This window comes from Hippopotamus amphibius, chromosome 13, assembly GCF_030028045.1.
Source record: "Hippopotamus amphibius kiboko isolate mHipAmp2 chromosome 13, mHipAmp2.hap2, whole genome shotgun sequence".
Classification (NCBI taxonomy): domain Eukaryota; kingdom Metazoa; phylum Chordata; class Mammalia; order Artiodactyla; family Hippopotamidae; genus Hippopotamus; species Hippopotamus amphibius.
In genome coordinates this window covers 25,202,682-25,228,990 of record NC_080198.1, presented here as the reverse complement: position 1 = coordinate 25,228,990, position 26,309 = coordinate 25,202,682, and the positions used below count along the sequence as shown (strand labels likewise).

The following is a 26,309-nucleotide window of genomic DNA, read 5'->3' as shown; positions in this document are numbered from 1 at the left end:
ATCCTCAAGGAACAGCCCTATCCCCAGCCTCACCGCTGTCCACAGAGCCCTTTCCTGGGGATCAGCTGATGGTCTCCAGCTGTCCTCTGGTATGACTTCTGCCTGAGGCAACCAGTCCCAATTCCAGCCCTGTTCTACACCTGCCCCAGTGTGACATGAAGCCAGACCCCAACCTGCACTACAGCTGCAGCCTCCTCCCCGTCAGTGCCTCCTGCCCAGGTGCTAACCTCTGGATGGTCTGTACGAGGCTCCCTTGTCTCTCCGGCCTCTGGCCCAGGCACGTCACCTTGGACCGCTGCCTCTGCTGTTTACCTCTCATTTGAGAGCTCCCCTCTAGCCCTGCCTGAGCCTAACAGACACATCAACAAACTGGCTGCCCCAGAAAAAGGAATCCTTATCCCTTCACAGAGAGTCACTGTGCAAATCTGGCTGTGAACACGACCTTTCCTGGGAGGATGCAGATCAGAGAGGTTAAGAGCAAGGGCTCTGCAGAGTATCACACCCGGGTTCAGTCTGGCCATCAGTGGTGACCGTGGGGAGGTCACAACGTCTAGGAACTTCAGTGTACTCATCCACGAAATGGGTATAATCATCAGCCTTATCTCACAGGGTTGTTATGGAGATCTGAAGCGACATTATATACGAAGTTATCATGTCACGTCACAGTCACTGGTCTATTACTATTATCATCCCATCACCATCACCATCGTCCACTTCTGCCATGGCACAGCGGTCAAGGGCACGGGCTCTGGAGCTAGGATGCCCAAGTTTGAATCCTGCTCCTTCCTCCAATTCCAAGCTACGTGGTCTTGGGCTACTTAGCCCCTGTCTCACTATGTCATCTGTAAAATGGGAAAAGCAACTGTATCTACCTCGAAGGGGTGTTGTGACTTAGTTCCCATAAAGTGCTTAGAACTCTACCTAGTACGTGATAAACACCTGATAATGTTAGCTGGTGCTGATGTTGTTATTCCCATGTCCGATACTACGAGCACCAGGGCTGTAAGCTCCTTTAGAGGCATGTTTAAGCAATGGCAGGGTTAAAGAGCTTCCGTAAGACTTCACACGGTGGGGGTCTCCACCGTGCCCACCAGACTCACCCTGTGAACAGAAGGGATGGAGCGGGTTTGCCCAAGAGAAGGGACAGTACACTCCCACTTCTACACCAAAGGCGAGGTGTCACAGCCCAGATCTGAGGCTGGCCAGTTTTCTAGATCTCTTCTAAGAGAAAATGCTGCCCACAAAAAGATCACACTTTAAGCCAGATTAAACACTGCAGACTTAGTTAATAACAAGTTACTGGTCATGGAAGAGAAAAATAATCCATTATCCTGAAATGTAGCTTTGGCTGCGGGATCAAGGCGTTTTCACTAAGCCTTTCGTGACACCTGCCTACACTCATAGACTGGGATTCTCTGGTTTAAAGATACACAAACAGTTCAGAATACTGCCTTCTCAAAAGACGACTGAATTTTCTAGCAAAATTCAAATGCGACAGTGAGGGTCGGCAGCAAAAAGGACGACTTTCCAAGTCTAGTCAACACCACGCCCTTGGTGTGCGTGTGTGTGTGTGCAGCGCAGGAAGTGAGAGGCTGTTTAGGCTGTGCTCCAGCGGTGGGTAATGAAGCAGTGCTACGAACATCAGCTACCACCTCCCCTCCGCACTGATGTGTCTGACAGATCCATGGACACACGGGGCCACAAAATGGATTTCTTCAGTCCCGTTTCTCATGCTCTTCTCAGGCTGGCTAGGGAAAAGAGGAGCCCACAGCAGCAGCTTCAAACTTAAAAATGCAAACCTGCACAGCTGCCGGATGCCGGGAGATATCAGAATTCAAGACATGCAAATCCATGCACCAGTATGTTTGGGATGAGAGAGAAAAAATAATAGGAAAAAGTAGCAGGTGACCATGAGGGAGGGTCATATGCGTCAGAGACTACGTGAACGAACTTAAGTGTGTATCATTCCTTCTACAAAAACCCTATGAAGGAAGGGCTCCGTTCACCAAATGCCACAGATGAGGACACTGACCCTTAGGGAATTTAAGCGACTTGTTCAAGGCCACACAGTTCCTAATGCTGAAGGCTAGATTTGAACCTAGGGAGTGTAACTCCAGAACCGGAACTCAAACCATTAATGCGGTTACAATTTGAAAAACCAAGGCTCACGAGAGAACTTCCAAAGAGACGAATGATGGGGTTGAAGCTGTGCCCATCCTAGCAGCTCACTTCCTCAGCTGTGCTGTCCATGGAGGCAGTAGCCTCTAGCTTAGCTACAGGAGGCTATTGAAAGTGAAATTGATGACAGTGAAATGAAACGTAACATACAGTTCAAGGCTGGTGAGCACTTGAACTCTGGCTTGTGCAGCTGATGGCCTGAAATTTTCATTTCATTTCACTTTAATTCACTCAAATTTCAATAGTCACACGTGGCTTGTGGCTACCGTTACCACACAGTGCTGATCGGAGCAGTTTTTCTCAGCTCTGTCAGACCAGGTTCAGGGCTGCTTTCCAAACACCTCACAGACAGAGGGGCATCTGTTGCTTTGCCCAAGGATCTATAGGAAATCTAGAGGACAAGTTACCTGCCTCTTCCGTAGGACTGGAGACTATATATTCTCCAAATGTACCCACGTGGCCTTTCCAACACTCTTCAAGCCCTAGACCTCCTGATTTCCTCCTAAGTTACAGTATGAGGATGACAGTGTCAGAACAGACAAACCCAGGAACGACCGCGCTCAGACAGTGGCTGTGTAGGGGCTGGTAAAAATGCAGGTTCCTGGGCCCCACCTCTACTGGGTTTCATATACCGGGCCTTGGGGCGGGGGGCCGGCGGGGAGGTCCTGGAGTCCAGGTTTCGGTCGGTCAAGCAGCGAATGATTCTCACGCAGGTGGTCTAGCTTTGAGAAACTGCTTCAGAGTCTGAATTACACACTTATCTCCTGGCCTCTTAAATAATTATAGCATATAAAGCTTTCAAGAATAGCACAAACTGGGCTGGAAGCCAGGCGGCCATCACTTTGCGCTAACTGCTCACTTCTATGACATTAGGCGAGGTGCTTAGTCGCCAAGGCCTCATTTTTGTTGTCTGAAACATGGGGGTAAGGATACCTGCTTTCTGTCCTCCAGGACAAATGAGAACACAGCTGTGAAAGCAACGGAGGGGAATGAAAATTGAAAACACACTGTATAGATATCCTACAACTCAGAGATACGTTTTGCTTATCCATCAGAGAGCTCCAATAGGTTTCACATTTTTAAAACTCCACATTTTTAACTTCTTTGGAAAAACTGGAAGATGTGACAGCATGGAATCAGATTAGTCTGGTAGCCTGGTGTGATTAAGGGCACTGCTCTGGGGTTACACGCAGAAAAGCTCAAATCCCTGTTTTTAAAAGCTGGGTGACTTTGGGCAAGTCCTTCAACCTCTCTGTGCTTCAGTTTCTTCAACTCTGAAGTGAGAATTTTAAGAGTAACTCTCTTTCAAAGGGTTGTGATGATTTAACTGAGTGAGTGAATATTTAGCCAGTGCTTAGAACAATGTTTGGCACATGGCAAGAGCTATATCACTCTTCGTTGAATAAATAAACATCCCTGCAAGTGGCAACAATCCCTGGACCTGAGTGGTGGCTGTCCCTCCAGATGAGGCTGATGTCACTATCTCCACCTAGACAGACACATTTGACTCTGGGATCCCTATTGTAAGGGACAGACGTGCATCTCCCTCCTCGGTGTCCTGCCCACAAGGGGCAGAGACAGTGCATCTTAGAGCAGCATTTCTCAAGCTCCATCCACAGTGAAGGACCAGCTTTTTCATTTCCAATCCATTGTGGCGGCCTGATATGTGACCCAGCTGAGCAGGACTGATACCCAGCACATGCCACAGACAACTCACCTGTGGGTCTACAACACCCTGAGTGGTCTGCACCTGGACCAGTAAGACGAGCCCACTGGACACGCACTTGGATGTCGCAGCAATGTCCAACTGCTCTAAGAGTTTCTAGACACTGTCAATTTCAGTACTTATCTTGGGATACGCTGTGGACAGCCCTGATCCTCAAATTATACTTTGGTTAGTGCCGTCTGAGAGAACACTGACATTGTCTTCAAGTACACACAAACCAGCTGGACAATTTGGCTGGCAAAAGCAGGCAATGAATTGTGCGTCTGCCTGTCTCTCTCAACACTTGTGTCCTTCTCAGCCTGCCTGCCTTCTCCTTGCCTATCCCCCTTTCTTTCATCTTTACACATTAAAACCAACTCCCTCCTGAGATACTGGAGTTCAGAACGGCCACGGAAGCTGTCATGGATGCTCTGATGTCCCAAGCAGCACCCTGTCCCATGAGTACCCCCTCCAGCGCACAGCTGCCCCTTGTCTTGAATGTTGCCTTTGGCTGAGAGGAGCTGTCCTGCCCCCACGCCTACACCCACATCCTTATCCCCAAGTAACTGTCCAGCAGATCAGGGCCAATCGCTGACTGAAACGGTAATGCAAAATGTCAGCCCCTTTGACCCAAGAAGCAACCAACCATATGGTACAACTCATCCTCCAGCGCCCGCTGTGGGCTCGGGCTGATGCCAGACTCCAGCCCAGACATCATTCTTCACTTGGCTCCTCCCCCCACCTTTCCAGGCTTCTCTCACTCCCCCTTGCTTGGGAGTATGTCCTCGACACATCACAGGCACCCTAATCCCTGACTCAGGCTCTGCTTAGAGGAAATCCAACCACAGACAGATGCCATCGACACTTGGGTTCACCTTCCTCAGCAACCTGGTGGAGGAGGGCATGTGGAGGGCACATGATGGACGCAATGCAAAAATCCTAAGGACCGGCATCAGGTCACCCCGAGATTCCCGCTTGCTCTCTGTGTTCCAGGTAAACAGAACCTACCTGTTGCGTTAGACAGGGCCAGCGATTCCATAGAGCCTCGGGGGGTCTGCTCTGTGGGCGTCATGTCCTCGGTGTACTTCAGCGAACTGATGGGATGACGGGTCCGACACTGCTGAGTGGACATGCCCCCTTCCTCTTCCTCCTCCTCCTCGTATTTGGGGACTTGGATGCTGCCTCGGGTTTCACTGAAGCTCTGGCTGGACATATCGCTATAGCTCTCCTGGGACCTCAGCCTTCCCGGGTAATAGTCCTCTCGGCATTCCTTGATGAAGCTGCCACCGTGCCCCTTCATGGCCAGCGATGAGCTCCTTTTGGGGTTGCTGAAGTGCTTGGCCCACATGTCGGGCTGGGCCCCGGCCCCCTGCCCTCCCGGACTGTAGGAAGTTCTGATGTTGCACTGGCTGAGGAGCTGCAGGGGACTCTGCGACTGGTTCTGCTCTATCTTGTTCCCGTAATGGTACGGCTCGTCCCGGCTCCTCCAAATGGGGTCCCGGTTGAGGCTGGGCGTCTGGCTGGACAGGCTGAGCAGGTCCATCTGCAGCGACAGGGGGTCCACGTCGGCCGACAGCCGGTTGGAACTCACCTGCAGCTGGCTGTGCTGGTTCAGCATGGGCTCCTCCGTCTTGCCTTTGTTCTTGCCGATTTTGGCGCTGCGCCGGGATTCCTTGGCCCGGGCGTTCTGGAAGGCTGAATCGGAGGAGTCAGAGCCATTGGGATCCTCCCCGGCACTGCAGGCCCGCGAGCAGAAGATCTGGCCTTGCTTGGGGAGGAAGGGCCGCCCCAGGAGGGACTTCTTGCAGTGAGCGCAGCAGAAACAGGTCTCGGTGGCATGCCAGTGTTGGCCGTCGTAGGTCATTTGACCTTGGTCAATTCCTGGGAAAAGAAAAGACGTGGAAGAGGCTGATGAGCTGCTCAGAGTATTACATTACGACATGAAACACAGAGCATCCTGGTCTGGCTCAGGCTGCCGGATGCAGAATAAAATGTCAATAAACCAACGATCAGGCCCCCACGTGAATAGTATTCATGTCCTATTATGACAGCCCCCTTGATCTACCAGTCAGGTCCTTCTTAACTCATTTGCTCTGAGTGCAGAGACACTGGATCCAAATGGCCTGTCCGTGAATCCTTCAGCCTGGGGCATGTTCCTCCAGAGAGACAGCAATGATACAAAGGTGTGAAAAACACTGCTTTAAATGCTTTGCATGTATGTAAACTCATTTAACCTCTCAGCCGTATGAGGCAGGTTTCTAATATTACGTCTAGTTTTCACATGAGAAAACCAAGGCAGAGGCGGTTAAATAACCTGCCCCGTGTAAAAGAGCTAGGGGTCAGAGATGAGATCGGTAGCCAGGAAGTCTTGCTTCTACCCATGACCTTGATAACCACTGCTGTCCGTCTACTTAGGGATCTGCTCAAACGGCAGCTCCTCGGAGGAGTCGTCCTGTCCACCCTAAAAGCTGCTCTCCGTTCTCCACCCTTACCTGCCGTATTTCCTTCACAGCATGAATACTGCTTGACACGGAACCACTGCATACGTGCGTCTGTTAATTACTAGAAGTGAAGCCGTGTGACAAAGTTTCGGGGGTATCTCCAGGAAACATGGTCTGCGGCATCACGGGGGCTCTTCACGTGTGGAATGGATGAATGAATTGAATGCCATCACCGGCATATGGCATTCTAAGGGGTAAGCACTGTAGCAGCTTAGTGTAAAGGAAAAAAGTGGACTTCAGCTCACGGTAAGGAAAAGCTTGGACGTGGTCTGTTAAAGACATCGCCTCACCACAAGCATGCACATCCTTTGCGTAACTTCCTCCCCGTGCTAGGGCTGTGTCTGCTTTACATAACATTGTTACACCTGCTTCTGGGAACCTCCCACAGCGCCGGCTGTTGTTGTTTCTCGGCATCTCTTCTGCCCTCTCCCAGTTATAGGACTAAACCCAGCTGTGGGACACCATCTGCCTGTCACCCTTGGGCCGTGAGCTTTGGGCGGGGCTAAAGCCATGCCTGGACCAGCACTGGCCAGTAAAAGCACCGAGTCTTCTGGCCCAGTGACTAGCTCAGGGGTGGGCACATGACCTGCCCTGGCCAATGGGAGAGTCACTGGGACTGTTGCTAAGATAGCAACGCAGGGAGATTGTTAACTGGGCAGAATGGCAGCTGGAAGCTGTGGGAGCCCTCTTGCCCTGCTCCCACGGAGACAGCCTGCTGAGAACCAGACCCAGCAATGACCACGGGATGGGAGGGGACCTTGCAAGGATCCTGATGTCTAGGTCTTTCCTGAAAGGCAGTACCAACGTGAACTTTCACCTTTGGTGGCTGAGAGTCCCGCGTCTGAACTTCCCAGGAATAACCTTTAGAGACTTGTCCAGAGAGGTTGTGAATGAGAAACAGGGAAAAGGAGAAGGGCAAGAACAAAGGCAGAAGCACAGCGGCTTCTCCAGACCCTCCCTGTTCCCTACCTTACCTTTATGTCCCTAGAGCCCAGGGAGAGAGAAGCGTAAGTTTAAGTTCTTCTCCTAGGAGCTCCTCCCCAAACGAAGGGGTCTCTGTTTATTTAGGAGTCAGGCCCTAGGGACCAAGAGGGGCTTTTTAGCAGGACAGGAGCAGCCACAAGGGCCATGGCAAGATAAGAGGGACACTGAATCAGCTCCCTTTCAGCACCGCATTCCAGGAGGACTGAGAACTGGCAGGGCAGGGGCTCGAGACAGCAGGCCCAGAGCGGCGGCTCCAAAAACACGTTCCCTCTGTCAGGCTGTGGTGGGAGGCAGGGGCAGGCAACACAGGCAGGCGGAACTCTCTCACAGTGAAGAGGGAAGCATCAGGGCTCAGACAAATGCAGGTTCAAATCACAGCTCCAGACCGTGCCAGCTGGTTGTAAAGACGCCGAAATCCATCAGCTTCGTTCGGCCGCTGTCAGGCTCTGTGACCCTAGGCAAGCGGCTTCATGTCTCTGTGCCTGTGTCTCCTCTACCATAAAACAGGGATAATCACAGTACTTACTTCAGAGTGTTGCTGGGAGAATGAACTGGGTTAAGATGCAGAGAGCGCTTCGACTCTGCTCACTCTTCCCAGCAGGATTCTTGTGTTTCCATTAGGACTCTATGCCTGTCTCCCTCTCGGCTCTGAGGGCCGCTACCTGGATGCTGTCCAAGAAAGACCTCGGAGGCTGGCTTGGTCTTCCCTCCCTCCTCTCCCCTTGTCGCCCCTCCTCCAGAGAGCTGGCTCTGACATCCCGGTTGCCCTGGGTCCTCCCTGTGAGCTCCGACTCAGCACAGCATCTCAAGCGGCTGCAGCCTTGTCCACTGCCCGTCAGAGGTGTGCAGGAAGTCCAGCTCCTACGGCCTGTCCCCTACCAGCTGCCTCTCTGTGCTTCTGCGAGGAAACACGCTCAGATGCGGCAGCGGGGGCCGAGTCCTGGGGATAGGGGCCTCACGGAAGGCCGGGTCGCAGCGGGGAGATGGAGGGGGAGGCGCGTTCCGAGGCGGCCCAGCAGGCCGTGGAACGTGGTCCCTGATAAACATCAGCGATGTCAGATGGTGCTCTGAACGGCTCCTGAACTCCAAACATCTGGAAAAGGGCTCGGCTGTTCCACATCTAAGCGTTCCTTTTTTTATTCCCGCTCTAAGCCCTTTAAGTACTTCTCCGAGGGTGTATGTGTCTACTGCTGTTACAGCCTCAGTCTGTTTATAGGACTGTTTACTCTGCTGTGAGCAGGCAAAAGTACCGTTGCCCTGGCAACGGCTGCCTGATGCAGGGTCCGCACGGAGCGGCTGTATAAATAGGGAATATTTGGATAATACGGTCAGAGCAAAGCACCCAGACACTGTGGCATGCATGATATATAGAGCACACCCTTTCTCTGTTGCAAGAAAAGTACATTTTACAGAAAGGTGGTTTAGGGAAAAAAAGATCAGGCACAGCATTTTAACCACAGCAGTGATAATACTGCAGGCCACAGTGGTCCCCTTTTCTGATAAAAGCATTGATGCCTTTTTATGGATTTCAGAGGGAAGGAGAAGGGGATGCCAATCAAAGCTAAAAGAAGACAGAAACAGAAGAAAACAGAGGGAACTTCCGAGGGGTACACGCTGTGGTGACATATTTCCTCTCATCCAAGTTGCTGAGTGAAAATTCTAAGTGGCAGTTTCTGGAGAGGCTTTTAAGCCTCAATGGAAAGGGACAGAAGAAACAGAAATCCTAACAAGCAGGGGGTATGGTTGCCGGAAGTCAGTGGTCTGTACACTCAGTCCCTCTCATCCGAGCAGGCACCTCCCTGCAGACCCAGGAGCCACAGTGAGCAGTGCTGGCTCAGCACCTCATACCCTTTCCCCTGACAAGGCTCACCCCCCGCCCTTCCTCACCTGCCCAGGCACCTGTCCAAATCAAGCCCCTTGTTTCCTAGCGCTTAGAATAAAGGGAAGTATGTCGGTTCAACCGCTCTGACCCTGTGAGAAATGGAAGCTGGTGGGTACTCAGCTGACACATCAGGCTGTGAGAGGGGAAGGTTTTTAGGGGTTGGGGAAAGGGGATTTTCACAACATCCCAGCCTCCAGAACGGAACGCTGCTGGACCAAGGTTGGCACAGCAATGCTCATCCCTGGGCCTGGCAGGGACTCCAGCTCAGAAGCGCTCCACGGAAGCGGGCCTGAGTCCAGGGGAGGGACTCTCCAACAACAAAGGACCACTGAGCATACACTAGAGGCCTCAGAGCTGTGATTTCATCAGCACCCAAGCCCTGCAAATTACTAGCCAATTTTTCATTTGACTGCATCACTTCGGATGCACCAGGGAGACAAAGCCACCTCTTTCTGTTCCCAATAAAATCTTTTCAGTGGGGCAAAATGGGCTCCCAGACTGAGTATCTCCATATCTCCCCACTATAGGTAAGAAGTTGGCAGCTCCGAGCAGATTTCTTGGAATTGCACAAGCCACAGGAAGATCAGGCTGCTGGTCTCAAAGACTTTCATCCATTGCCAAAGTTTTTTTTTCTTTTAAAGGGCAGCTCATTCTCAAGGTGCCAGAACAGGCAAGTTGAATGAAGAAGCTACAGATGCAGCATGATCGGGAATCGTGCTGAAGGGCAGAACAAATCAGTTACTTGAAAAGGGAAAGTGATTTTCACCATCTCAGATCTGCCACTTCTTTGGGGAGTTTATAGCTTCTGAGCTATTTGAGGTTCTCTGCTGTGTTTTTGGCTGGGTCAGCTTTTGCTGATTTTTTTAAAGACATTCATGCCAGAAACCATTTGATCTCCTTGACTATCTCTTCCTACCAAGAGGACTGCTTTGTTTCTTCTCTCTGCTGACCCCTGAGGTTTTCCAAGGAGGCTGTGGAAGACATCTGCTTATATTTTCCCCTCATATTTTCCTCTGAGACCTCTCCTCCTCCCATTGGTAGTGGGACTGTACACCTTGGGAGTGGGTCTATGACTCACACAGACCAACAGGAACCCGCTATTCTTTTCTTTCCAGGGTGGAACAGATGACCAAATGAGGGGCTACAGCATTCCTGTTTGGAGGACTGGACCTGGATATTGGAAAAGACACGACCCTATCCTTTTAGAGAATACCAGTGCTAAAACTAAGTATGACTGGGGGGGGGGGGGGGGGTCACCTTGGCTACCTTGTGAAGGCAGCTTGCTTCCAAATGATGCCAAGAGAAGGCAAGCTGTGCTGAGACACGGAAGGGAAAAAAAAAAAACAGAGCTTGAATCCTTGATCCATCCTCACCTGAAACCAACCTCCTCCTTGGCTTTTCTGGTACTGTGAGCCTAGAAATTTCCTTTTTCACTTAAGGTAATATCAGTTGGGTTTCTATCACTTGCAAGCAAAGGGATTCTGACTATACCAGACACAAAGCGGATCCAGTCAGAGTAGGACCAAGCTGAGCACCAAGCATCGCCTCACCTATGTGTTGGGCACAGGTGTCGCAATATTCTGCGTACAAGGACTCGAAGCAGTGGCAGCAGTAGGGCCTTCCCTCCTTCATGATGTAGCGCTGGCCGCCCAGCACTGTTTCGCACTCAAAGCAGCAGAAGTGTTTCATGTGCCAGTGTCGCCCCTCAGCTTCTGTGCATTCGTCTGCAAAGATGATCTGGAGGTGGAGAAGCCAAATGGTCAGTGGATAAGCCCCAGCCATGAGAATGTACTTTAAAAGAAGAAAGCTATGAGAGCCCCAAACTGGAAGGGTAGGAAAATAGGTCCTGTCCACAAATTATTAAACAAAAATCTATATGTATATGTTTATTTTCTATCAGTTCCCACATGTGGATTTACCTAAAGCACAATTAAACAGTTTCTGGCCTGGCCAGTGATTAATTTAACCACGTTGTATCAAGACAAGGAATGTTCTACCCTAAAGAATATAAAGCAGGACTAAAAACTGACAGCTCATGGGCACTTTGGCTGTATCGATTTAATCTGGTTTATGCACAGTGTTTTTTTAAAATGAGAAATGTCATATAAACACCTGGAATCCTGGATTCTCTTCTGAAGGTACAATATTTGGCAATGTGTGTTACACATTCCTGCATGGCAACAATATGAGGGGTTGCTGCTTTCAGATGAGTGATGATTTCTATACCTTGTCATTTTTTTTCACCACTCACTGTTACCTTAAAATGAGTCACCGTCATTTACGCTAACTGCCTAGCCCTCAGAAGCATTTGTGCTTTGACCCCCTAAGACAGAGTTTTGTTATTTTTTTTACAATTTCAAAGCACAGATTTAGGAGCTACAAACTACAGTAATCAAAGCAGAAATAAGCTCAGACATTTATGACCCATTAATTATTGACAAGGGTGACAAGGACATTTGATGGAAGGAAAGAACAGTCTCTTCAACAAACCTGTCTGGGACCACTGAATAGTCACATGCAAAAGAATGAATCCAGACCCCTACCTCACACCACATACAAAAATTAACTCAAAAGGGATCAAAGACCTAAATGTAAGAGCAAAAAACCTATAAAATATTTAGAAGAAGACCCAGGTGTAAATTTTCATGAACTTGGATCAGACAATGAGGTAACAGTTTCTTAGCTATGACACTAAAAGCATAAGCAGCAAAGGAAAAAATGGAAGCTGGATTTCACTGAAATAAAAAACTTTCATGCTTCAAAGGACATCATCAAGAAAGTGAAACTATAACTACAGAATGGGAGAAAATACTTGTAAATCACGTATCTGATAAGGGACTAGTATCTGGAATATATAAGCAACCCTTACAAAACTGCAATACAAAGAAAACTCACCCAATTGAAAAAATAGGCAAAAGATTTGACTAGACATTTCTCCCAAAAAGAAGATATGCAAATAGCCAATAAATACATGAAAAAAAAAAAGCTCAACCATTTAAACCATTAAGGAAAAGCCAATTAAAACCACCAAGTGATGTTACTTCATACCAACTAAGGTGACCATAATGAAAAAGACAAACAAGAATTGAGGAAAATATGAGAAACTGCAATCTTCATTCATTGATAGTGGGAATGTAAAATGGTTTCCAGGTGCTCTGGAGAACAGTTTAGATTCCCTCAAAAAGGTAAACACAGAACTACCATATGACCCATCAATTTCACACAGAGAACAGAAAATATACATTCACACAAAAACTTGTATAAATATTCACAGCAGCATTGTTCATAATAGTCAAAAACTGGAAACAATGTAAATGTCTATCAATTAATAAACGGCTAAAGAAAATGTGATCTATACACACAACTGGTTATTATTCAGTCATGAAAAGGAAAGTACTGATATATGCTGTATCTCGGGTTACCCACAAAAACACTGTGCTAGGTGAACGAAGCCAGACACAAAAGGTCATATGTTGTAATAATGCAAGTATGTGAAATGTCCGGAATATGTAAATTCATGGGGACAGATGCTAGATTAGTAGTTGCCAGGGGCTGGGGGGAGGGGAAAAGGGGAGTGACTGCTAACACCAGGTATGAACCTCGTGCCCCATCTGCTTTCTGACTCGGAAAAGCAAATTCAAGTACTCTTAGCGTGTGGGGTAGAGGTATCCAAACAGAGTGGCCATCTGCCCCCTGAATCCTCATCAGAACCTTTGTAAATTGTGGGAGAATCAAATCATGCTACCCATTTTCTTGTCTTCTCAAACCAATCTGTCCCATTGATTCTCAGGAAACACAAGATTTTAAGATAAATGATACACTATTACTGCTGCTGATGACTTCCTGGGATTTGGGTTGAAATGTAAAGTGGCACAGTGCCTTTTTTTTTTTTTTTTTTTTTTAAGTTCTGAACTGACGTAGTGCCCCTGGGAACGTCCTCAGCCCTAGAAATTGTCTTCCCACCTAGCGGCCCATGAGACTGTCACATTTAGTAAAGCAGGCCACAGTCCTGGGCATTCTAGCAACCAGGGATGGAGCTAGACCCTCCCTCAAAATGGTTACTATAAGAGGGTGGTTTTCTTCCATGCAGGAACCACAGGCCAACGTGCTGGCTACAGGGTGACCCGGGGTGACGGCGGGGCTGCGCGCTCCGCGGAGCAGAGCGGGCTCTGACCTCGTCGCAGGCTGCACAGCGCGGCTTCAGGCACTCTGCGTGGTGCCTGCCACAGTATATCTTCCCATCTTGGTAAAAGTAGATCAAGTCCACCAGGAGCTCGTTGCAGACAGTGCAGATAAAGCAGGGTGGGTGCCAGCAGACACCGTGGCCGGCGCGCGACGCGAACACAGCAATGTCCCCGCCGTTGATCTGGCCTCCGCACTGCGAGGCGAACAGAAACGTCAGTAGGAGGAACAGCGGCCCCCATCTCTCAGCGCCCGCGGAAAGGGTACAAGACCACCACCGGCATCACGAGCTGGTTATTGAGCCCTTACTTTCAAACTAGTTACTGTGCCACCTGCTTTACACACGTGGCAGGCAGGGTTTTCTCCGCCCCACCCCACCCCCATCCCTTCCTAGAGCCTACAAGAAGATCACGTCGCTGAGAAAATAAAGAATGACAGAGGTGGGAGAGAAAGGAAAAGTCTGTCAGTATAGTAACATACAAGAGCTCTGCTGGCAGGAGGCAAACGCAGCGAAGGTCTCACCACCCTTCAGATACTGCAAACTCCCGCCAGGGGCCCAGCCATGTCTCACGCCAGGAGGAGGAGGCTGTGCGGGGTGAGGGTGGTAGGAGGGGGGCTTGGAGGGGCCCGGGAGGAGGTGAGAGTCTGCACTTAGGGTGGAAGGGGTGTGGGTTCATAAAAACATGCCCACCTTTAACCATCTTCTCTAGAAGCCTTTCACGCATGCTTTGGCCTGCTTCCCCTACCATCTTTTCACATAGTCCCGATTGAAAAGGTATCATTCCCAAGGCCTGACTATGGAAAGGGCTTCTTCTTTCTCCCTCTCCTAGCTTCTCATTCATTTCCAAAGTTCCCTCCTCTACCCAGAGAGGAACAAGGCAAAGTCCCTGACAACCCACGCTTACAGTTGTGCTTGGGATGAAATGAACATGGTGGGGTCTTTGAAGGAGGAGTAAAGTGTGAGCCAACAGGTTCAGGGGGAGGCTCTCTGCTGACCCTGGCGTTCTCCTGAGGTTCACAGCCTGAGTGTCCAGCATTATGGCCCCACATGGGCCACTGAGCTCTGGGGGCAACATCTAAAGAGTAGAAAAGCGACCTCTAGACCTTTCCCACACCATGGCCATCAGAAGGGTTGTGATGCTTCATAGAAAAGGAAGTCAACGTCTCATGGAATAGTCTCTAGGGGCTCATTCATGCAAGTGACCACACATAAGAAAGACACTATGTTACAGAAAGTGGTACCCCTGCCTTTTGTGACAACGTTAGTAGAGCTGAGGTGTGCATACTGTTAAAGGATGAACTGAGGCACATTAAAGTTTTCCAGTTTATTTGCTCCAACACTGATTTGAATTGGGCAGGAAGCATCAAACTGAAGATGGCTGGGTGCACTCCAAGGACAGGAACGCAGGGAGAGATTTTTATAGAGAAGACATGGAAGCAAAGCAGGGAAGGTATTTCAGTGACTAGAGATGAAGTGGTCCCCTTATTTGGGAAAGCCTGGTTGGCTGTCTGCAATTGGTTGTTTCTCAGTTTCATTTCCTCGGACTCCAGTACCCTGACTGGCTTAGGTTTTGGTCTGCTGATACAGGCTACCAAGGCATTACAGCCACCCCAGTCTAATGGCCTCCTTGTTTAATTACTTTAACAACACAGAATCCCATTTAATCCTCAACGTGACTCAATGACTTAGGCATTTGTTATCCCCATTTTGCAGCAAAACCGTTAGGAAAAGCAGCATGGCCACCACCATCTGGCAGAAACATGAGTCAATCTTATGTCTTTCTGCCCCTAGGCTCTCGTCACTATTCTTGACCACTCTTCACGTCTGCCCATGAAACATCCAACCTTCCCATTGCCTTAGGGAAGCCCGCCTGGACTGGTCAAGAATGACACAAGAGTGACAGAGGCCCTGAATTGAGCACACAGAATCTCACATCTTAACCTCTGACCCCCGGCATCTCACGGGCAGGTGTCAAGGATGAAGACCCCACCCCCACTGCCAAATTGGTGGTCCTCTGGCTCCCCTGTTAATCAGCATCTCCATTTCATTCACCTGAACCTTCTCACGCTCTCCCTTTGAAACCCTAAAAAACAGCCCCCAGATGGTATCTCCTCCGCTCAGGCAGTATCTCGCCCCTGCTTCACTAACCCAGTTCACTTATTTTCAGTACATGAATGGGTCCCTAAAGTGCTTAAGGAGTTAGATGAGGCTGCTCCCTTAGCAGCAGGGCTAAAAGAAGTGCCCAAAATATGACCATCAGCACCAGAAGGCTTTTGGAGGTCAAGAGGTGAGGCAGGGTGAACCCAGGCAGGCTGGATTCCTACCCTGCTTTCTGGGAAACCCTCCTCCACCAAGCCCGGAGCATCCTACAGAAGAGAAGAAGAAAAAACAAATCCGGACCTTCAACTCAGTGAGGTCCTAGAAAGAATGCAGGGGACTCCACGTACTGTGCTATAGAACCCTCAAACCCAGGGAGATGAACATCTGCCACCTCTTTAAATGGCACTGGTCCTGGGATGATCCTGGAAAAGAGGAAACTCCACTTTCTAAGGGACTCGACTTAAAATGTAATTCCATCATGTCATTCCTCTGCTCAAATCCTTCCAATGGCTCCCTACCTCCTTCCAGTGGCGTACCTAACCCTCTATGAAACCTGATTTCATCTGCCCATTCTCTTCTTCATCTCCTATGCCCTACCACACTGGCCAACCTGCTGTTCCTCAAACACAACAGAAATGCTGCCACAGGGCCTTTGAACTTGTTGTTCCCTTATACCACCCCCAATCCCTGCCATCTGCATGACTCACTCCCTCAGTTCCTGCATGTCTTCGTGTGGCCTTCCCAGTCACTTTACTGAAAACTGCAACCATCCCATACTCCCAGCACTAACCCCCTTCCCCGCTGATTTTTTTCTATCTTATTTATGTTATTGTCTGACTCCTCCCCCAGAATGGAACTCCTTATAAGGACAAGATCAAGCTTTCAAATCTTTTGTTCACGGCTGTATCCCCCAGGCCTACAAAGTAGGTTCTCAACAAAACTTGTCGAATGAATGAATGAAATGATGCCAGAGAAATCCCCTCGGCCCACCTCGGGATCCACGCTCACCTGTTCACAGATCGCTCCTGTCATGGTGACCGGGAAGGGCCTGACATTGCCACGACCCAGGTTTTCACGTTTCCGTTGGTTGCTGAAGAGTTTCAGCTCCCTCTTCTCTTCCTCGTCCAGGGAGTTGCAATAGCGAACCTGGACAGACACAGAGGATGGCATGGAGGGGTCACCCTTGCTCCTGAGGGTTCCTGAAGCCCAGACCTCAGAGTTTGCTCATTAAACACACTCCCATTTGGTTTCACAGTCCCAGCGGGCACTTGAATACCACCAGGCTTGGGGTTATTTAAGTGAGTCTCTACCTGAGGATTGTTGACCATCAAAAGAGCTTCCTCAAGGCTCCAAACTCCAGAGCCCCAGTCTCGCACAGGCCCACGGTCTATATAAATGGTCTCCATCCTCACTGCCGCACTCTGTTCACCGAGGGCCAGATTATCTGGGATAGCTTTGCTGCTAGTCAAGATCTGGGACTTTCTCCTTCTTTCAAAGTGATTTGGATCTTCAAATTGATAGTGATACTTTCACCTCCATGTGCCTGTGGAAACGATCTTTGACACCAAAGAATGGCTCTGGGCCAACGAGCCAGAACAGTGGTCCACGTGCTCACAGCTTCTGTTTCCCAAAATGAGATGGGAGCCAAAGGCGTGAGACTGAGGAGTTGGTCCAGAGCTATCTGTGATACTTCACGGAAGTCCCTGCGTCTTTATGTGTGTGTAGGAGGGAGAGGACTGCTCACTGGGCTTTGATTAATGCATTAACTTGCATAAGATGCTTTCCTTCTTGTCCAACACAGAAACTCACAGAATTAAGGGAGGGACATTAAAGCTATTCAAATCTGCTGTTCCCCATTCTCTTTTTTTTTTGGCACATGGGCTTAGTTGCTCCGTGGCATGTGGGATCTTCCTGGAGCTGGGATTGAACCCGTGACCTCTGCATTGGCAGGCAGATTCTTAACCACTGCGCCACCTAGGAAGCCCACCATTCTCTCTTTTATTTATGCACTCCTTGGGAATTTTGCTGTAATCTTGAACTATTGTTTACTTAATACGGTTTTAAAAACTGACTCACTTTTTTTACTTGAATGCATTTACTTGAAAAGAAAGTATATTATGACTATAAATGGAAAAGCAATATTGCTTGTGAAAAATAGGGCGACCATAAAACTAAATACAAGAGTGAAAACAAAACCACATTGTTGGATTCTAGCTGGCTACTTTTGCTTTGTGGGATTTTCTGAAACAGAGGTTCTTAATGCTGTTACTTGAAAATGGAGACTAGCAGAAGTTGGAGAGGTGTGAGATACCTGTCCCCAGAAACTAAAATTTCCACCTTGACCACTCAGTCACAAGGAACGCCATACAATTTAAAAGGGAGTGAGTCTCTCATTGCGTGGTTCAATATTATTTATTGCCACGTCCATGCAACACCCAAAGTCACAGGTCTACTACACTCTGGGAAACACGTGTCTAATCCCAACCCCTGTCGTACTTTAGAATAATCTGAGCATCAGGAAGGATAACCAAATTGCGCAGATGATTTGTCCTACAGATGGTTAAAGGGAAATCTTTGAACTAGGATGAGTCTGAAAACCACAACAGCTGTATACATCAAAATTGTCTAATCTGGGTGAAAAAGAGAATGATCAAATATTTATTTTAGAATCACCCTTTGTCCTTAAAAAAACCATGTCAAATGGGCAAATCTGTCCACTGGGTCACATGTAAGCAACTCTCACTAACAGGAAGAAGAAATCTGAAGGGTCTCTATCCATGAAATCACAGTTAACCATAAACAGAATTAACCATTAAATAGCAGAGAAGAGCAGAAAAGAGCAGATCACTTCCATCAAGTAAAAAAATGTTTAAAAAAAAAAAGGAGTCTTCATGTGGAGAAAGAACTGCAATGACCTGAAAAGCCCAGAATATATGGTTACACCACTGACAATTTATGGACATGCTTTGAAAGAAAGGCACACCCCTCCTGCTTGTAAAAACAGGCATTTTTACTTCCAAATTAGTTAACTTGGGCATCGGGTTACAACGCTTGCGCTCCTCTTTAAAGGAGAAAGCATTATTTAAATGTGTTTTATGAAGTCTGAAATAAACAACAGGAAAGGGAATTATGGCTGTCTTTCTAGGGAGTTGCTTCAGTTTTTAAGCTTTTGCTCTACTTATTCAAAATTATTTTTGAGGCTCTTGATTTTTTCCTTTTATTTCAATGTGGGAAGATAAAGACTGAAAAAAAGCACTCACTCATTTCCTCAGGGGCTGAGCTCGTGGGTGGGGGCAGCTGGTAAAAAGCTGGGGTCCAGCTCTCTAAAGGGGTTTTAAATTTCTCCTTTCGACTTAAAATTGTTTTTCTTTAAATCACAGAGTTAAGTAGACAATTCGATTCTATAGGATCACTATTTTTAAAAACCAGATACTTGAAAATTAATTTCTAGTTTGCAAATCTGAATCTCCCAAATGTGATGATCTTTAAAAGTGTTATTTACAGATTTCCCTTGATGATCCATTTCAATTCAAAGACCATGAATGCCTGCTCACAGTGCCCTGGGTCTGGGTTCAGAAAAAAGGACAGCCTGCAAGTCATACCTTCAAGAGTACAAAGGGTGACCTTGGCAAGTTGGACTGGAAATGACAAAAACACAGATGTTCACAGCTGCAAATCTGGACACGTAACTTCTACTGCAGTGTAACATGGAAAACTTACACACTCACTTACTAAGCAATGATGCTGAGAATTCAAGACAGTCACAAAGTTTGTGCTGGGCTTGAACTGCCCGGGGAAACTTAATCGTCTAACATGCTCAGGCAACTAGCATCGCACATTCTTCAACTAAGAAAACCTGGACTTTAACTTTCAAATTTTAGTGCTCCCTGGTTACCACAAATAGCTAGTAGTGCCAGGCACAGAGGCAAGTCCACTCCATAATGAGATTCTGCTTTTCGGTAATCCTCTCCAGAAGATGTCCGACAGCTTCTTTTAGCTCTAATTAAGGAAGCTAAAACCTAAAATACATTGCCAGAGTTTTTCGTTGGGGATCTCACTGATTGCAGCATTCTGATTATGAAAAAGGTAACGATTTGCAGAAGGTTCTAAGAAAAGTCTTCCCAAGGCCCCTCTAGCCCTTTCTTACCTCATTGTCATGTGGTGGCAGCTGATGTAATAGCTGCTTGATTCGAAGTTTTTCTCCAGGACTGTTGACATAGGGAACTTTCTCTTCTGGCAGACAGCTATAGTACTGGTGAACCTGAAAGATGGAAAGCACACAGGTAACTCACCCATTATTCAAACCACCTGCCCACTCCCACATCCTGGGGAGAGGATTCCCACAACAGCACACAATCTGCTTCCCACTGTCCCCATCCTTTGTGAAACTCAACAGCATATGAGTTTCACTGCAAGCAGAGAAATTCATCCTTGAAGAAAGAGTCCCACAAATCACTCATGTCTTGGGGCTTTTCCTCTCTCTGCAAGGGAAAAATAAAGCCAGCAAACTTTCCAAGAAAAAGAGATTTCGGCAAACATGCTGGTGAACCTGGAGGGTAGGGCTTTCTCGGCAGGCTCCCCCGAGAGCTGACTTTACCATTTTCTCTGTGAGTCTCCAGCATGTAACCTGCCTTTCTAGCCAAAGAGATGTGTCAGTGCCTGTCTTGGCGCTGGAGTCAAAGCCAGCCTTTGGCACACAGAGAACTCCTGGGTCCCTCAGCCTCCACCTACATTAAAAGCCCTCTAGGTTTTGAGCTTTTCGTAAGGACAGGCAGCAGCACAGATCTATCAAAAAAAAAAAAAAAGGAGCCACTGAATTCAAGATACAGAGTGTGTACTTAAAAACTGTCATTAACGTGAGTTTTTTGGTACATCCTAGAATGCTCCTGTTTATAGATGTTAGGACATATTCTTACAATTTCTGAGGCTCATTCAACCCTAACAACAACTTGGGAAAGCATCAAACACCTAATTTTGCCTGAGAAAAGAAAACAGACATTCTACCATCCAGCTGCATGCAAAACTAGGGGAAAAAAGTGGCCAAAACAGAAGGTATGCTTTACATAGGAGAGGCAAAAAATAAATAAATAAATAAATAAATAAATAAATAAATAAATAAATAAATAAAATAAATCCCACGAGCTCAGATGACACCATGGAAAATACTTTTCAGCTATCTCTTAGCATCATGACCAGCTCTTCTGAAACAAAGGCATTCATTCAATAAAACGGAGAAGACAGAAGACTTGGAGCACTACATTCAGCCTATCTGTTATGCTCCACAAACTTGGTCACATTCCCTTGAGTTTCGGCAGCCTTGGATATGACCATATGTTTTGGGAATGCCAGGGTGAAGAGTTGCGAAAGTTCTGTCTACTTTGATCTCCAGAAGCAAAATCATAAGTGTTAGAAGAGAGAGGAAGAAGGCTTTGTGATGACAAAGCCTTAAAAAAAATGTGAAAGCTATCCTTATTTTCGTAACAAATGATCGTAACCATTCACCATCATGTGTGTGTCATCCTCTTAATCAAATCCCAAGGGCAAACATAAACAGGCTTCTTGCCGTAGACTAGCTGGCTTTCGGAACCCAGAGCCCTGCAACCCCTCCCTAGAGGCACCTGGCAGGGAGCCAGGTCCCGGGATGGGAAGCAATGGTTCTGGATTTTGAAGGCAGCCCACAGGTTACCAGCACTGTCTCTGAGAAGAAACACGAGCCCAGATCGTGAGTTACTTTGGGATCAGAAGCTGGCGATGAGCCCATCAGAAACTGGCACAGCTTTATGTGCTCAGGAGAACTGTGTCCCATGTGCCTCATCAGGTAAGGGCCAGGTATAAAGAAGCAGGCGCAGTCCCTAGGTCTTGCGGAATGGGCTTTGCCTCCCAGGTCAAAAAATGACTGGTGTTAAAGCCTGGCGGCAACATCACTTTGTCATTCTCACAGCTCTCATTATGGTTAGAGAACATCAGGGACAGACGCTAATATAACATGAATCGCTATGTGGAGAAACGACAAGGTCCCACTGTAGAGCACAGGGAATGATATCCTATGATAAACCATAACGGAAAAGACTGTGAAATAGAATGTAGATATATGTAAAACCACATCACATTGCCGTACATTGGAAATTAGCACAACACTGTAAATCAACTGTACGTCGATAAAATAAATTAAAAAAACTAAAATGAATCACTGTGGATGCTCGATCATGAAGTGTTTCATGTCAGCCCCATCGACCTCCCTCTCCATCAACCCTCATCACTCACACATCCCTCTCTTCACTGCCCAGAGTAGTCGTCTTCCGAACGGGTACCCTGAATGAGCCCTCTCTGCTACTGTTCAAGGCCGACTCAGGCTGGAGACTTCCCTGTACCTTCTGCAGCACGGCCAGGGAGATCTGAACCCCCAGTCACGGCTCTGTTCTTTCCCATCCCTGTGTTCCTCAGCAAGTTAACAGAACCTCTCAGGATCCTCATCATATGACTGTGATAATTAAACAAGAGTGCAGGCAAAGCGTGTGGCCCTCAATAACAATGAATAATATGAGCACACAGCAGTAAGTATATTATTCAGCTTGCTATACTCCAAATGGAACAATACAGATTTTCCTGGCCTTCCTTCCATCTTAAGAGGTAGGGCAACACTGTCGTCGTGTAGAGTGACACTCAACCTGGGGAGCCCCTACATATAAATGGTCTAAGAAATAGGGTTGCAAGGGATAAAATGCTATTTAAGCTAGTTTGGTTTCGGGGGGAAGAAAAGGTACATTATTGTAAAGATGAAGTGTTTTCTCAAAAAACTCAGCAGTACGCTATAGCCTCTTGAGGAAATGGAAACTTCCAATGGAAGGTGATTGGTGAGGGATTTCCCATCTCCCTAAGCCTGGTGTCCTTCTACCTTGGCTCTACTCTTTCGTCTCTGCAGTTCTGTTCCCCAAAGGACTTGAGTTTACATAACCTCAGTTCAAGAGGCCACCCTAGATTGACTAGCTTTGCTCAATTCCAATTGCTTACAGAAGGCTCCTGATTACCCCATCTTGGGCAAGGGCTACATCTGGATATTGGATTGGAGAGGTTCCATGCCATTTTAAGACTGGAGGATAAAGGAGTCCCAACACATGATTGGGCTAAGGGGGACGCAGTGATGGAGAGCTCTAGAGATATTTAGGTGGTAAATAAATATCTTAGTATGCTGAGGTCCATCCTAAAGACTGAATTCTTAAGTTAACAGAGGCAGTGACTACTCTTGTGGAACATCTCTCCTGGCCTGATGTCTTACGTTGTGCCTTTTATAATTTAAGCCTACTGATCACCATCACTGAAAATGCATCTTTTCTACCAGTATTTCAATAATTCCTTGAATATAAAATGTGCTAACATAATTTCTCACAAGGCAACCAATAATTTGGTGGATGACTTAAGAACTTACCTAGTAAAATGCTCCATTGTTAAACTAAAACAGCAAGCATTCACTAACAACCTACCAAATCACCCCCATATCACATGGTAGGTGATCTGACTTGCTCTGAGGTAAGACAGTGAGTGGGTCCTTCACCACCTCCAGTGCTCTTCAAAGCCTGTTCAAGTCCAGGAGGAAAAATAACCCCCTGCACGTTGGCTTCGGTGTCTCCTCCTGGTGTTTAGGAGCTGGACTTTGCAAGCTCTTCATTAAGCAAAGGGGATTAGCAGACAGATGGGAATGAGGGAGAAACTGCTCTCCTTCCCAATCTGTCTCTGGCTGAACATGGAAATGCCACATACATGCATGGAAATGCTTTGACATCTTCCACAATAAAACTACTGTATAGCTCAAAACAAACACCAATCATACCAGTGGTAAGGGGAAAATATTTAGTATACTTTCTGGCACTACAAAAGTTAAATTTGGCACCATCTCGGAAAAGCCTGCAGATTGCTCATTTTAGCCAAACATGTTTCATTTGTTAATTTTCACAAGTAAATAATCAAATCCAACAGAATTTTGTCAACGATGATCATTACCAAGCTATTATCTGACAGGTTGATAACTTGATTTTTCCTCTCGTGTTTACCGAGTGTACTTCTCCAAAAGCAGGTTTGTGGAATGAGCTAAGAACTTCACTTCATCTACAGATTCCCAGGTAGCGAAGCCCTGTGATTGTGTGCTGGGTGTAGTCATAGGAGGTACATTTCCTCTGAACAAAAGCATTCTGAACACAATAAACGGGCTTAGGAAAACGAAATAGCTGAAGGCCTTTATTTAAAGTGTTACTCCCAACAGCGAGGTTTGGCAATAACTTCAGTCTCTGTCAGGCAGATTGTAAGAGCTTTAGTCAGTGTGCAAATAAAGTCTACAATGCAAGACCTTGCTCGGTTGGAAAGACTGGGTTTGTCAGAGGAACTGCACAGTTGACAGCATTTCTGCCTGAGCAGAGATGGAAGTCAGAGAAGTCAATGGCTCCTTGTCGGAGAGAAAAGTGCTTTACTTAGAAAAGTGGTTCTCACATTTTAGCTTCCACCGGAACCATGTGGAAGGTTTGTTAATATACACGCTTCTAATTCAGGCGGCCTTGAGCGGGGGTGACCATTTGCATTTCTAGCCACTTCTCAGAGGATGCCCCTGCTGTTGGTTCAGGGAGCCCATTTTAAGAGTTTTAGAGTCACCCAAGTGTTTTCCTTCAACAGCCAACCCATGACATTGCCAGGCATCCCAAGAGACCCAGAGGAGGCAAAAGAACTTGTTCAATTTCACTCAAGTTTATAGGTGTCTCCTTCTACACCTACACATATGCTTAAGCAGGGGGACTCCACCAGTTCTCACAAAAATGAGAAATCCTAAGGGCAAAGTGCTGAAATTTGGGGGTGGTACATGTTGCATATGAAAAGCATCTCTATTTTCTTAGTGCGGGAACACAACAAAGAAGTCAGAATTTGGGGGTTGAATTTAGAATCAATTGTCCTTCACTGTCCAAATGAAGAAGGGATCAAGGAAGGTGTTTTTTTAATGAGTGGGTCTTACGCCTGAAGTGTTTTTATAAACAGCATCTTAGGAACCCTCCACAAACCCTGGAGGCGGCACATTACACTCATCACACTGAGAGTCACACAGCTAAAACACCTTTGAACTTGGCTTCCTCATCCCCTTCCTCTGTCTTTCTTGGATTCTTGGCCTTCTTTATCAAGGGGGGAGAAAAAAAGACTAGCGGATGGACAGAAAAGAAGAAAAAAAGATATAGTAGATTCCTAATAGGTCTGCATGATTGACCACAGAAATGGTAAATATGCTTTCCTTTGGTGTTCTCCATGACAGAACATATGGTTCAAAATGAACCAAGAGTAAGTGAAATGATGTGTTCCAAATTAAGCCGTCTTTCCACGACACCATGGTATGATGGTGTAAGGCAGCTGTGGCAGGGATGGCTGCCCATCCATATCCATTTTCTTTTCTTCCTTAATTAGAATACCATCATTTTACTTAGAGCGTCAATATGGCCAGCTAAGAACAATATTTCTGTATCTCTGGCATAGCTAACGTGGCCACGTGAATAAATTCTGGCCAATGACATGTAAAGATGTGACTTCTGGGAGAGCTCTTTTAAAGGAGGTCAAGTAGTTGACAAAGGCCCTTTCTGCCCATTTCCCCTTCTTCCTGGTTCCTGGCTGGAATGTAAATACAATGGCTGGAGGTCCAGCAGCCACTTTATACCATGAAGTAACCTTAGGAATGGGAGTTTTTGAATATACTGCAGAGCCATCATACTAGCCCTGGGTTGCCTATCACTGAACTTCTTTAAGCAATAAAAGAAATAAACTAGTTCTTTACTTACATTTCAGTTACTTGGAAGTGAATGCAATTCCTAATGCTAGAGCAGTAGTTCAAGTGTTTGCATCATTTGAGGCCCTTAGTGAACATTATTTCCAGAATCATTTGAGGCCCTTAGTGAACATTATTTCCATTTTTATCCCTCTGGGTCTGAAACAGAGCTCAGAATTCTGCATTCTTAATAAAAACTTCACACCCAACCAGGAGAAACACTGCTTTACGGGGAAAGCAAATGTGACTTCACAAGGTAAAGGTAAAAACTCCTGGAGTGTAATCACCAATGTGGGCTGACACACTTGGAAGGTTTTATAAAAGCCCATCTTAACTCAGAGACTAACTAGAAGATTGGGCCTTCATTTCCCATTTTTCCTCCCCTACAGCTTGAGAAGCTTGGAACCTTGGTTCATCTACGTCAGTCCGGGGCAGCAATATCTAGCACATGCCCAGGGTCTCACAAGGCAGGTGCTACAGAGAAGGGAGAGATGCTGTGTGAACTGACGGCACATGGTGGATTCTGTGAAAAGTGCACACGTGTTCTCAAATGGGGACCTGGAGAATCATCAGGTAGCAGTACAGCTATGAGCACGGGGTGACGGGCTGCTTCCGAGGGCCCGTTTGTTCACTTGGCCCCCGCCTGCCGGAATTTCAGTACCCAAGCAATTGGAGGACAGTGTTGTGCAGCAGGCTCTGAGAGGTAAAATCGTACCGAGTTTGGCTCCTTCCCTTTTCTCCTGGAGACGCACATTATGATTTTAATTGGTTTACTCAGGAAGTAATTTAGGAAATAAGTCTAAAACCTAATGCCTAAACAATGTCTGCATCACGCTTAAACTCCCATAGGTGGAGGATCAAAAATCAAGAATAAAAGCTCATTTGGGGTATTTCCAAAGAAGAATATTTCAAAACCCCTTTTTTTTATTTTTATTTTTTGTTCATACCCAATGTCTGATTCAACAGCAAACCATGTCAGATTTAGG

The 26,309-nt window shown here is 47.0% G+C and overlaps 1 protein-coding gene across 5 annotated transcripts in view; it reads right to left on the bottom strand.

The window, feature by feature from the left end:
- The window catches only part of PRICKLE2 (prickle planar cell polarity protein 2), a 335,365-nt gene that overhangs the window by 38,393 nt on the left and 270,663 nt on the right, over positions 1–26,309 (bottom strand). For all 5 annotated transcript variants that reach the window (XM_057705868.1, XM_057705870.1, XM_057705872.1 and 2 more), the window contains 5 exons: positions 19,681–19,794; positions 16,542–16,679; positions 13,425–13,628; positions 10,801–10,987; positions 4,892–5,764 (listed from right to left, as the gene is read on the bottom strand). In XM_057705868.1, coding sequence (XP_057561851.1) covers positions 4,892–5,764; positions 10,801–10,987; positions 13,425–13,628; positions 16,542–16,679; positions 19,681–19,794 — 1,516 coding nt within the window. The remainder of the gene's footprint in view (positions 1–4,891; positions 5,765–10,800; positions 10,988–13,424; positions 13,629–16,541; positions 16,680–19,680; positions 19,795–26,309) is intronic.